The 13,138-nt window shown below is 37.3% G+C and overlaps 1 protein-coding gene across 1 annotated transcript in view; it reads left to right on the forward strand.

The window, feature by feature from the left end:
• Nucleotides 1-416: 416 nt before the first annotated feature.
• The window catches only part of LOC139170655 (polypeptide N-acetylgalactosaminyltransferase-like 6), a 337,623-nt gene continuing 324,901 nt past the window's right edge, over nucleotides 417-13,138 (forward strand). Inside the window, exons 1-2 of the mRNA XM_070758145.1 lie at nucleotides 417-474; nucleotides 1,278-1,589. Of these exons, the coding sequence (XP_070614246.1) occupies nucleotides 1,452-1,589 (138 nt within the window). The 5' untranslated portion in view covers nucleotides 417-474; nucleotides 1,278-1,451. The remainder of the gene's footprint in view (nucleotides 475-1,277; nucleotides 1,590-13,138) is intronic.

A 13,138-nucleotide genomic window follows, 5' to 3' on the forward strand; every position in this document is an offset into this window, starting at 1 on the left:
AAAAAGGGCCTGTGACACGGCGACCCTCCCACCTTCGACCTTCCTCTCTCGGCCCGATTTCTAATTAGACGTCCCTACGCACGTGTTAGCCAATAGTCCATTTTCAAAAGGATCCCCACAGCGATTTATAAAAACATGTTGTAAAGAGTCACCCAGCCCTCTTTTGAAGCGACGTAGAGCTACAACGTGGCTGATTTATCTCTTCAAGGAGAGCCGGGTGACTCTAGAAGACGACTCACTAGACTAAATGAGACTGGCAGTAGGCAGATCAAGGTAGGGAAAGGAGCGGCGGGCAGATGGACGGACGGACGGTCAAGACAGTATGTGGGGAGGGGAGGGGAGAGGAGAGAAGAAGATGGCACGTGACGTTGCTTACGTGAGTGTTTTACCTGCCCACTTTTTAGTACTGCGGGAGAGGCTTCTTGAGGCTGGTGTGTTGTGAACCCCTCGCCTCTTGTTTGTTTCTGAAGAATGGTAATGTGGCGGCGATAAACGTATTGTGAATTTTATGCTGTTATTCGGATGCTCTTCTTTCCCCTCCACCCCCACCCGCACCCCTGAAACGGCAGCTCTCTGTAAAAGTAGATCTGCCAAGCCATAAGAAGACTGCTATAAATGTCAGAGCAAGACTGACTGATGCGTGTGTATGTGTGTGTTGGTGAAAATTACATGTCTTGCCAAATTTAGCGCCCCAGAGCTTTTCCCTCTTGCTAAAGATATTGCCGATGTGCTGGGGAAGCAGTAGGATGAACAAGAGGGATAAAGCTCGGGAGTGAGAGAGTTTGAAAACCTTTTTCAAATTGGAGGCTACAAGGTTCAGGTAAGGTTGTACCATGAGACATGAGATCTTCTTCCATAAAGGGAAGAAGCTTGAACTCCGTGGTCCAAGTACCCCTTCTCACTTTTCCGTGAAGGAAGGAGCAGAATATCATTCATCTGACATAGGAAACCTTGCCAGATGCTCCTTGTTTATTCCCACGGCCACCAAATTCTGCTACTGTTCTCTGAGGAACTGGTCACATTGCCCTCAACTCTTTCTCCAAATGCCCTCAGTAACTTCTGGTCACCAGCAGCAGTCAGGATTGTTGTAGTTCCTAGTAATCATTTGGCTGATGTGCTCAACCCATTCTTTTCCTCTGATGGTTTATGAATGGAGGATGTGAAATGGAACTGATCCACGGGTTTTGGGGTCTTTCTTGAATGATGGAGTGGGCTGAAGCTAGGTGACGTTCCAGAGATTAGCTGATGTAATTCTGTTTTTTACCTTGGATCCATAGGTTACCAATTGCTGCCCCCATGACGTGGAGATTGAACTGATAGTGGAATTGAAGTTTCAGTTCAGTATTTGGGGTGAATTCATGTGAGGAAAAAGGGGAAGAAAACACTGCAATTACAAAAGGAAAGGAGAATATCCATTTATCTTGCTTATTCTTTGCTCCCTATTTTTTGCTATGAAGAGGAAACAGAAAAGATTTCTGCAAATGACACTGTTATTCCTGGTGACTCTAATATTCTTGCCAAATATTGGACTCTGGTCTCTGTATAGGGAAAAACATTTTATGAAATCCACAGTGCTGGGAGAGCAGCAGGTAAGTAAAACAAATGTGATCAAAAGTGGCTAGTAGAGAAGCAATTTTTTTGTATCTTAAGTGTGGAGTGAAAGCATCTGTTTAGTTGCTATAAAAAGCTGGGATGACTCTTAGCAATGATGCATCCTTTAAATTTGAATCTTTTGCTGTGGGAATAATGAATCCACTCTAGGGAGCCTGTGAAGAAGAGGATTTTAAATTAGCTTCACTATTGATTAAAATGAACTAGAATAATAATGATGGGGTGAGATAGAAAACAAGATTATAGAACTTCTGCCTAAGTATAATATCTGAATCATGAGCATCAGACCTATTCTGTTTTTCATAAGTCATAACATATCGTTTTAGATGGAACTCAAAGTTTATAAAGTGAATATATGTTTGCTTGGCTGTATTTGTTTTTTCTAGAAATCTGTTAAAGCATGTAGAATGCAGCTTAAAGCTGATTCTACAATAAATATAATTATATAATGTAATTATACATTGATCAATAATATAGTTTATTGAAGTGGTATAATGATCCTTACTAGTTATTTTAATTGAATAAGGCATATTAGGATATCTTTCTGTCTTCTTGAACTTTTTCCAAAGAAATAAGTCATCTTGCAAGTTGGTTGCTCTTTTCATTGCAAAAAAAAACCCCTGTCTGGTAAACTTCAGTGGGATTTGGTTTTAAATGTTTGCAGCCTAATCTTTCTATTCAAAATATTCTACTGTTTTTTTACTGCTAGAAATAGATTTTGTGTCTTTGGTATTCAATTTCCAATTATAAGGTTTTTTGTCTCACCATATTATTACTGTGATCTTCCATTACACAAAAAAGTATGTTTGTATGCATGCATATAGAAACACACACACACTGTTTATGGCCATTCTATCTTCTTGACATCTACTTTAAGATTCTCTTTGTTATCTGAGATTAATTTTTCCCAGAATTTTCAATTTATGAAGCATACTTTGACGGGTAAACCAAAATAAGACTTGCATTAAAGTAAGTGCCTTTCAGACAGTGATGGGCTCCTACGGGAACTGTCAGTAATGAAGTTCCGGTAGCAAAATTTGGAGTTCCACCCCAGAGCACCCAATTTGCACTGAAAGATGTTGAAACAAAATGCATAAGCCATGCCCACGGTGTGGTAGTAAAAATTTTAGTAGCCCATCACTGCTTTCGGAGAGTTCTTTTATGCAAAAGTTTAAATTTCTTCTAATATACGTATTAGGTGTAAGGTATAATTATAATGCCCGAGCAATATTAACTGCAAAATGTTCTCTTTAGATTTTAAAACAATTTTAAGCACAGAGATGATAAAATATAATTATATTTTATATCAAAACAAGACACTATCATTATATAAATTGTTATATTAATATATTTAATTTCAAGGACTATCACTTGTGTGTTATTCTTCCACATATTACATGATCATAGATTATTTTGGTCAATAAGAGGTACATTTTTGTATATCAGATTGGTGATTGATAGCATGCTGCCAACGTTTACTGAATATATATATCTACCGGTAATAAGTTCAATTTTAAAGTGTTTTGAAACATGGTACATGTAAAAAACGTTACTTTTATAAACAATCAGTCTTTTTATGAGGTTTTTTTTAAAGATTACATTCCAGATTTATAAGTATTTTACCACAAACATAGGATGTTTATTTGGAAATAACTCTTGCTGAGTAGTGCTAATTTTCTAGTAATTATGATAAAGTGTGTGTGTGTTAATACAGAAGTCTGGTTCATTACATAATATAAATAAATATAGTAATACAGTAATAACTTTGAAACTGAATTTTAAATGATAGCCTTTCTATTTGGTGCCCTTCAGGTATGCTGGAATACAAGTCCTGTCTTCATTACCTAGAAGTATGAACTACAGTTCTGACTGTCTTCTAAATATCATATATTTTTAATTTCTAATCAACTGCCAGCCCAATCCTATGCTGCAGCTTATACTAAATATATCTAAAATTGCATTGGAAAGTATAACCCTGGCCAGAAGAAATATTTATACCAGAACTTTAAACAAGTCTAATAGTAAGAGAAGCCCTATCACAACCATAAAAATATGTCCTATCAGACTATTCATTACTCTGCTTCCTAAACCCCCCCCCCCCAAAGTCTGACCAATAAACACAGTTTTTAAAAAAAACTGGAAGGAAAATGAGGGACCTTGTACTGGGGATGTCAGATATCATCATTTCAGTTCGCTGGAGTTGTAGTCCGACCTAGTATAGAGATTCCTGCTTGAGCAGGTGTTAGACTAGAAGACTTTTCCAACTGTGTAATTCTGTCCTGTTGATGTTTTGAAGTTTTCATGAATAAATTGCAGCTATATACACGGAGAAATCAGAGCTAATGAGATTTCTAGAACATGCATTATCTAAATAATATCATGGTTTATTGATTTGATATTAAAGCAATAAAAAAGAATAAGAATGTAACATGGCACAAAGTATATGCTCAGAGTACTCTGCTTCAGTTGTGCACATTGATATTTATTGTAGCAAGGAGGAATCAAATAAGATGTAGCAATACATATTTCCATCTGTAAAATATATATTTTCTGTTATAAATTACTATTTTCATGTGACCTACTTTGTAGGAGTGCAAGTGAGGGGATTTATATTCTAAAACCCTAGGTATTTACATAACATAATTTATTTATATTTTAATTTCAGGAAAATGTGAATCAGTTTATGGTGCCAACATTTCCGGAACTATTATAATTTTAGTTGAGTGGGATGATATCTGATTTAAACATTAAAATGTACTTAAATAGGCCTATTTTGTATCTCCTCTCTAGAAAAAGATTTTTTTTCTCCTAAGACTGAATTGGAGACTACAGCTTTGCAATTTTAGTTAAGAGCATGTTATAAGATACTGAGTAAAGTACATTGTGAGTTTCTACTGAAATATATAATCTTACAACTATTTACCTGGTTACTTAATCAGATTTCAATCAGAAGTAAGTCTGATTGAAAGTGGTATATTTCAATATACTTATTTATGTGCATGTGATTGCAGTAGAAAATAGCATGTGAAAGGACTGGAAATATGTTAGCTGTTGGCTATATTATATATAATTTATAATTAACAAAATTGAAATCAGATAGATTTAGTGGGCATATCAACACTGACATGACTGTTCTACAGATCAAACCTGATATACTGTATACTGTATTATAACTAACATTAATATTCAGACATTCTAACTTCTGTAGATTTCTGACATGCTGAATAAGATGTTAAGAATACCGTATTTTTATTTCTAGTATGCCTTCCAACTTTAAAACAGAACATGCTGCAATCCTCTACTTAGTTGCTTAAAGGTAGGACATATTGAAAGATCTTCTGTAGATCTTCTAAACAGACATATGTATGCAACAAAGATTTAGGCTGAAATATCAATAGATAACTTCTGCAGTGCTCTCCTTTGAATGGACTGATGACTGTGGACTGTCAATATTTTTATTTATCTGTTATATATTGAAAGTATTCACTGGATGAAATTCATCTGTGAACTGGTACTAGACTATGTAAACCAGATAATGATAAAATGACAGAGAGTTTGATTCTTAAATTAATCATGAACAGCAAAATGTAGAGTGGGGGGTGGGGAGTGAATCAGACAATTTACATGTAGAAAGGTTATTCAAGGAGGATAATGGGACTGGCTGGTAACTGAAATCTTTTAAGTTATTTCCGTCTTTGTGGAAATGTCATAACCTACCCCAAAATTGCTTCAGAAACATTTGAAGAATTAACACTTTGTAATAGCAAGATATAATTTAAGTGATGCATTAAAAATAAAAGTGAACATGTCCTGGTGACATTTACCCAGCATTTGTGAAATTAATTGCAAAATAATTTCTGAGTTTCATTTGTTTTGTAATCATCTCTGCATCTTATCACTAAAGTTAGATTCTTTACTAGAAAATTATGAAATAGTTGTTATAATTCTCTTTCAGCCTTGCTCAATGTTTTCCTGACTCAACTCTTAGGAGAAAGTCAGGAAATAATAGAGCCATTAATATGACATCTGTCTTGAATGATTTAGTGAAAGTTAGAAAATAGTGGAAAACACATTAGAGCTGTATCAGCATGGTTTTTGCAAAGGGAAGCCTTGCCACACTAGCAAGAAGGAAATGTTGGTATTCACAAAACATTGATCCTGAACTAATAGCTCAGGAAATTATATTATATGATGGGAGATAGATAGGATTGCATGTGACCAAAATATTCAGAACATTCAGTAAAAACATTTTCTATCTAAGGAGTGCAAATAAAACAAAACAATATAATACAATTTTACTAAAGGATGTTTCAGAACTTGAACAGGAGATAATATTCAGATGGAACTAAATTGATTTCTGCTAACAATATGAAAACTAGAAGATAGCTACATTATATTATTGTCATGCAAAGAAGAAGAGATTAAAATCATAAATCAGATCAACTAAGCATTAAATGACAGCAATTTTTGTATCAAAATAAAAACAATATACCAAGGGAAACTGGCAAAAATTAATACAAAACCTATTTGTGAAAATTTGCCTGAAAATGAAAACAAAGATCAATGTTGCTTTTCCATGCTGGGGTTTTTGTAGTTGAAACAGGATCAGTTTAAATAAAATTTGAAGTGTTACACTATGCACCAAAAAAAAAAAAAATTAGTAGCAGTTGGTACAGAATACAGTAGTACAGGCAGGGTGTATTATTGTGCCATGATTCCATTGCCATGATTACCTTTTGGCCTCTAGGAGATGGTTATTAACTTTAAAGCACAGGTGGGTTATAACTTACCTCACTGACAGTTTACTTCCTCATGCGCCGCATGGCTGTGCTTTGTGACAATTTTTTTTAAAAAAAAAGCTGAAAAAAAAATGGCGACTGCATGCATACTGCTAGAAACTCAGCTTCTGCACATGTGCAGAATAAAAAGAAACCCAGAAAAAAAATCTAAAAATACCCCCCTCCCCCCCAAATAGTGGCACCCATGGATTGGCACCAACCAAACTGGTTCTGTGACGTATCTGAACCAGGAGGAACTCACCTCTGCTTTAAAGTCCTTCTGGACATGGTGTACTCAAGTTTTATTCATCAAACAGTGATATCTTGTTGGATCAAAGATGTGCTGCCAGAGATTTATATGTCTCCTTGCATCATGACATTCTGGAAATTAATTAAAATCTGGTTATTATCCCAGCACTTAAAAACAGAAAAGTTCTGAAACTCCTTTTTGTTTAGTTTAGTGTGGCCTATTTTAAAATTGGTCCTTGGGTTTGCTTGGCTGGTTCTCTTTTTACATGAATATTGTAATTTCTTTTGTTTGTAAGCTGCTGGAGTCATTGAGCATTTGGGCAGCCATGGATTTGAATGAAATAAATAAAATAAAAAAAAAACATAAAATTTGTTCTTCTGAGGTGGAATTGGGAATAATTAATTAGATGGTAATAAAACTTAATATTTCAATGGGAAGCTTAGTTAAAATATAAATCAATATACAGTGGAACCCCGACATAAGAGCTGCTCTACTTAAGAGCAACTCGAGATAAGAGCTGGGAGGGAAGAGATATTTTTGTTCTACTTACAAGCCCAAATTCGAGATACAAGCGCCAAGGAGCTGTCTCCTGAAGCCAAACGCTAACTTCCGCGTTCAGCTTCAGGAGACAGCTGCGAAGCGGCGCGCGTGTTTTAAAAGGTTGCAGCCGGCCTGGGGGGCTCGGGGGGGGTGCTTGCAGCTTTCTTTCTTGCTCTTTTTCTTTCTCTCTTTTACCTTCCCTTCCTCTATTTCTTCTTTTCTTTCTCCTTCCCACCTTCTTCCCTCCCTCCCTCCCTTCACTCATTCCTCTCTTACTCTCCCCTTTCATAAGTTCCCTTGCTTCCTTCCTCTGTTCCTGTCCCTTCCCCCTTTCTTTCTTTCTTTCTTTCTTTCTTTCTTTCTTTCTTTCTTTCTTTCTTGCTCTTTTTCTTTCTCTCTTTTACCTTCCCTTCCTCTATTTCTTCTTTTCTTTCTCCTTCCCACCTTCTTCCCTCCCTCCCTCCCTTCACTCATTCCTCTCTTACTCTCCCCTTTCATAAGTTTCCTTGCTTCCTTCCTCTGTTCCTGTCCCTTCCCTCTTTCCTTCCTTCCTTCCCACCCTCCGTCCATTCATTCACCCATTCCTCTCTTGATCGCTTAAAGCCGGTCCCTGGTGCAAAAAGGGTTGGGGACCTCTGTCCTACAGGATTGGGTGGCAGAGAAGTTGAACATATGTAAATTTAAAAGTTTAAGAAAGTTTACAAGTTAAGTGAAAGAAACTTCATTATTCATTTATATGTACATGTACATTTCTTCATTAAAAACATGTCTTTCTGCATAATTTAGACTAACTTTGTGAGTTTTTTGAGGGCTGGAACCAATTAAAATTATTTACATTAATTCCTATGGGGAAAAGTCGTTCGAGATAAGAGCTGCTCGACTTAAGAGCCCAGGTCCGGAACGAATTAAACTCGTATCTCGAGGTACCACTGTATATTCTTTAAGGGAAAAGGGCTGGTAGCTTAAGTTTTTTTGGGAATTATTAATATAGGCCAGTAGCAGAGTAGATTTGATATAAGCTTATGTTTCTGCTGCATGTGGAAAACTGTAATTAGATCTATTATGTATTAGGAAAGGAAAATACAAAGAAAACAATAACAACCAAACTGATCCAGGCAGATTATAGGACAAGCATTTGAATCTTGTTATTAAAAATACTGAAATAACAGAAGAAATAATGAAGCATATTGGTAAATACATATCTCCTAATGGAAGAACTAACTCATGGTTATCCAATGAAACTGATCTGAAAAAATCCAAGGAAATTAAATATTGGTTATATAATTATAGATTTTTTTGGCAAAAAATATGATGGTGGCTTAAATAGCTTCATTTAAACTATTTTTAGATGCAAGATTATCAAGATTATCTAAGTAATAGTTTCAGTTAATCTATTAACTATTAATCTATTCAGTTAATCCATAGATAATATGCAGCCAAACCTCACATAGTTGACAAATTGAAGAAGCAAGAGATACATTGATTTCAGAAATCCATTTTTAATACTACTTAGGATTTTAAAAAATATTGAAAATAAAAAAGTAAATTCCCAGGCAGACTTATAGCAAGCCCTTAAGGTGGAGTCTTTGAAACATTTCCTTTCCAAAACTTACACCTGTTTTCAAACAATCTGAACCTGTTTTTTCCCCCCAAACAATCTGAACCTGTTTTTCACACGTTTTCAAGCAATACAAACAAAACAACACTGAAAAAATACTTTTGAGTATCATTACTCAGTGGATGGAAAGCAAAATCTTGGTGAAAACAGCTATGTTCATATTTGTGAGTGGGTTCCTGTAAGTGTTAGTTAGCCATGATGGAAAACATCATATCCAATTCAATTAAACTGTCTTTATGTGATTTATTTGGAGAATTAGACCAAACTTTCTAATTGCTCTGTATTGGGCATCATGACAATTGAACCACATTATAAATGTAATGGCTCTATAATGTATAAAGATGCTTTTGCAAAAGGCAACTGGACTTTTTTTGTTTTGCTTCATCCAAGAAGTTTCTTCAGTTAATGGTTTGGGAAAAGTGAGTGAGATGATCTAACTTTAGAGAACCAGTTAATAACAGAGGTGCACAAAGTCTCAACACTTTGTGCACCAGTAAGTTCACACTGCAGCACAGTGGCAGCAATAGATTTGGGTGATATGATTCTTAAACATCTATCACAGGAGTGTCAAACTGTCTGCCCATGGGCCTGATTCATCACACAGGCCATTAATAATAGTAATAGTAATAGTAATAACAATTTATTAGATTTGTATGCCACCCCTCTCCGAAGACTCGGGGTGGCTCACAACACAATACACAATGTACAACTTCCCCAAGTCTGGCGACATAGGTGGGTTTTTAGGAGATTGCAAAAGCAAGGAGGGTGGGGGCAGTTCTAATCTCTGGGGGGAGTTGATTCCAGAGGGCCGGGGCCACCACAGAGAAGGCTTTTCCCCTTAGTCCCGCCAGACGGCATTGCTTGGGTCGACGGGACCCGGAGAAGGCCAACTCTGTGGGACTTAACCGGTCACTGGGATTCATGCAGCAGAAGGCGGTCCTGAAGATATTTTGGTCTGATGCCATGCAGGGCTTTATAGGTCATAACCAACACTTTGAATTGTGACTGGAAACTGATCAGCAACCAATGCAGGCTGCGGAATGTTGATGAAACATGGGCATATCTGGGGAAGCCCAAGATTTCTCTTGCATCCGCATTCTGCACGATCTGAAGTTTCCAAACACTTTTCAAAGGGCAGCCCCATTCCCACCTTGCTCCAAGAAGGAAAAAAAATAATGATACGTAACATGACATCACATGATACAATTGAGTTTGACACCCATGATCTAGCAGGACACCACTTCCTACTCTCACATATCTAAGTTAGAAGATTTTAGCTTATGCTATCTTGTTTATGTTGCTAAAGTATGGGATTTGGTTTAATACTACTTAGGATGATAAGTAACAATTGTTCTATTGTAAGATCTGGAATAGTTTTCTGCCTCCATATTCAATGTGCTAACTTTAGGAATCATCATGAATACATTTCTGTACAGTATAACAGTGCCTTTAATGGGAGTAGGCGTGAGATGCAACTATTTTCTTGTGTGTTAGTTTAAGACCCAATGAATGTCAAAGAAGTAGGTCTTCTTACTTGGTAGACTATACATCCTGTAGTTTATACAGGCCTATATATGGTATATAATGGCAAAATACATATATTTTGCTTTTGAAAGTACTGTACATGCCTAAATTGTAATGAAAAACAAGCTAGAAAATGTACTGGCCTTAAACTGGACCAATGTTTCTCAATTATTTTCTGTTATGCCTCCCCCGAAAAAGTAAACATTTCATGCCCCCCCCCCCAATTCTCTGCCAGGATGATTCTTTGCAGCATTCAGCATATTTTCACTGAAAAAACTCAAGTGGCTTGTCAATGTAATTGAGGTGTAATGTGTTTAAGTGATGCCTTATGCTGTCTACTGCCAATATTTTTAGACACAGTAAACATACTGGTCTTCCCTTGTCTCCCACCCTACAGCGAAGCCAAGCGCTACATACGTTTTATCATATTTTCTCATCTTAGCTTTTGGGAGAGTTACATTTGTCTCATTATCTCCGTCTCTCTCCTCCTTTCTTTTCATCCCTGTTAAATATTTTTCCATGGTGTCTCCTAAAGTTTGTTATATGCAGTTCATATTTCCTACTCTGTGCTGTGCGCTACTGTGCGGTGCAAAAAACCCCTACACCCTGCAGCAAAAAAAAGCTTATACCTCAGGGCCATATGTCACGCTGAGAATTGCCAGCCAACAGAGACTTTCCTTAGTTAAAGTGTTGCTGTGTTTCTTTATTTTCTCTGATCACACCCCCTCTTACCTCCCACAATCCTTATCTTTCTCTGTTTCCTATATATATATCCGCCTGCTTATGTGAGCAAGCACATTCTAATCTAACCTTCTTGTGTGCTTGCAGCCATGTTTTCGTTAGAAGCTGCTTGATAAAGCGCAGCTGGCACAATGTACTTATTTCTGTTTATAAAATAAAAGTTTGTTTTCACTTTGGTTCCTGCCTGCTGAAGTCCTGCTTTAAAATCCATCCCCAACATGGTAGCAGAGGATGGTTTGCTTATCTTTATTTTAATTTAATCAGGCTGATATGCCTGCTAAGAAACGGCGGCAGCAAGCTTTTGATTTTTCTTCTTCTGAACTTCAAAGCATCATGCCGACTCCGTCTGAACATCTGCCGGGCCTCGCTCAAAGTAATGTTTCAACTCAGCAGACATCCATCGAACAGATAAGTGAAGTTACTAACTTGCTTAGTTTAACTGAGCCTGTAAATCAAATAGGTGAAGCAAGGGCAATTAGCCCACATTTCCAGGCAGAGATAGCTGCAAATCCTAGTTTACCGGAACAGCTAGGAGCGAAGTCAAAAGTTAAATTTCAACAAAGTTTCATGTCTAAGCCAACTTTATATGAGAGCAACCTTTTAGAAGATGACATAAATATCCAAATTACTAAGTCCTTGGCAGATGATTTAAAGCATGATATTGCTGCAATACAAAAATGCTTATTAGATTTGAAACTGGATAAAGAGTCAAAAGATCTTAGCCAGTCTGAACAGGATCTTGCCCAGTTTTATAGCTCTCAACTTATTGTCAAAGAAAAGCAACTGAGCCAGATAAGAAGTGCACAAGTAGAATACGGTGAAGGAAAAATACATGAATCATTAAAGTTGAAAAAGATGGTCTCTGTCCAGAGACAGTCTGATGAGGCCACGCATTCCCTAGCATTCAAGGAACTAGGTGCAGCACCACCCAGTGGCCAAATTGAGAAAACACCCAGTTTAACTTTTCCTCTGGGATTTGGCTCAATTCCAAGCCAGATCCAAAATGCGCCACCTGGTGGACAACTTAAGCAACTGCATCAAAATGTTGTTTTATTGTCAGAGAATTCAGGAGCGCCATCTAGTGACCGTTTGAAGCAATATAAGTTACCAGATGATCGGAGAAATGTTGATTCGCGCCAAAAAGATTCTTCTTTAGATTTTCAAATGAACAAAGAAGCTTCAGCAGAACAATTTTATTCTGCAAGCAAGGGAAGGTTTGTACCTCAACAGAACTTTTTTCAGCAGGTACCCCAACCAGATCAAGGGGTGCAATATTCACAGGTACAACCGCCCCAAGCTCCTGTTACGCCCGTGTACTCAGCGCAAATTCCACTTCAACCGGCTCAGCCATTATTGGCACCATGCCCTCAACTGCAACAACAGATGCTGGCTCCATTTCCAAGACAATTCTCTACCTTGTCACCATTGCAAGGTGAGTCTCAACTTCAAAATAATGGGCGAAATTATAAGACGTGGTTACACCAGATCACGCTGATATTAGCTGCAGAAGGGGTTGACACCATCGTATTCAACCCACCAAACAGACTCTGGACACAAGAAGAAAGAGCCTTAGATAGAAGAGCGACCATTTTGATTCTCATGTCTCTAGTTACAGATTTATCTGTCAGATTCTCTCTTGCCAATACTGCAAATGCCGTAATTACCGCGCTCGATGAACTGTACCGCCCTATCTCTCCTGAGGGCACATGCCTGTTGTTCACTGATTTTTTTAATGCGAAATTAAAACCTGGAGAGAAAATTGCTCCACACTTGTCGAAGCTTTTGGCGATGCAGAAGGAATTGATCGAAAGAGGATACAATATTGACCATATACAAATGACTACTGCAATCCTCACGTCGTTAAATGAGGACTGGAAAGAAGCTATCACGAAGTGTCTTAGTATACCCATACCTCAACGCACTACAACCAGAGTTTGCCAAATGTTGACCGAAGAAGAAATCATTATGGAACGAATGCGGAAACCCAGATTCACTACTATTAGATCTCCAGTGAGTCGTGGTTACCAACAAAGGAGTAACCAGTCCAGAAGATCAGATTTTCAACGCTCTCAATCT

The sequence above is a fragment of the Erythrolamprus reginae genome, chromosome 7, assembly GCF_031021105.1.
Source record: "Erythrolamprus reginae isolate rEryReg1 chromosome 7, rEryReg1.hap1, whole genome shotgun sequence".
Classification (NCBI taxonomy): domain Eukaryota; kingdom Metazoa; phylum Chordata; class Lepidosauria; order Squamata; family Dipsadidae; genus Erythrolamprus; species Erythrolamprus reginae.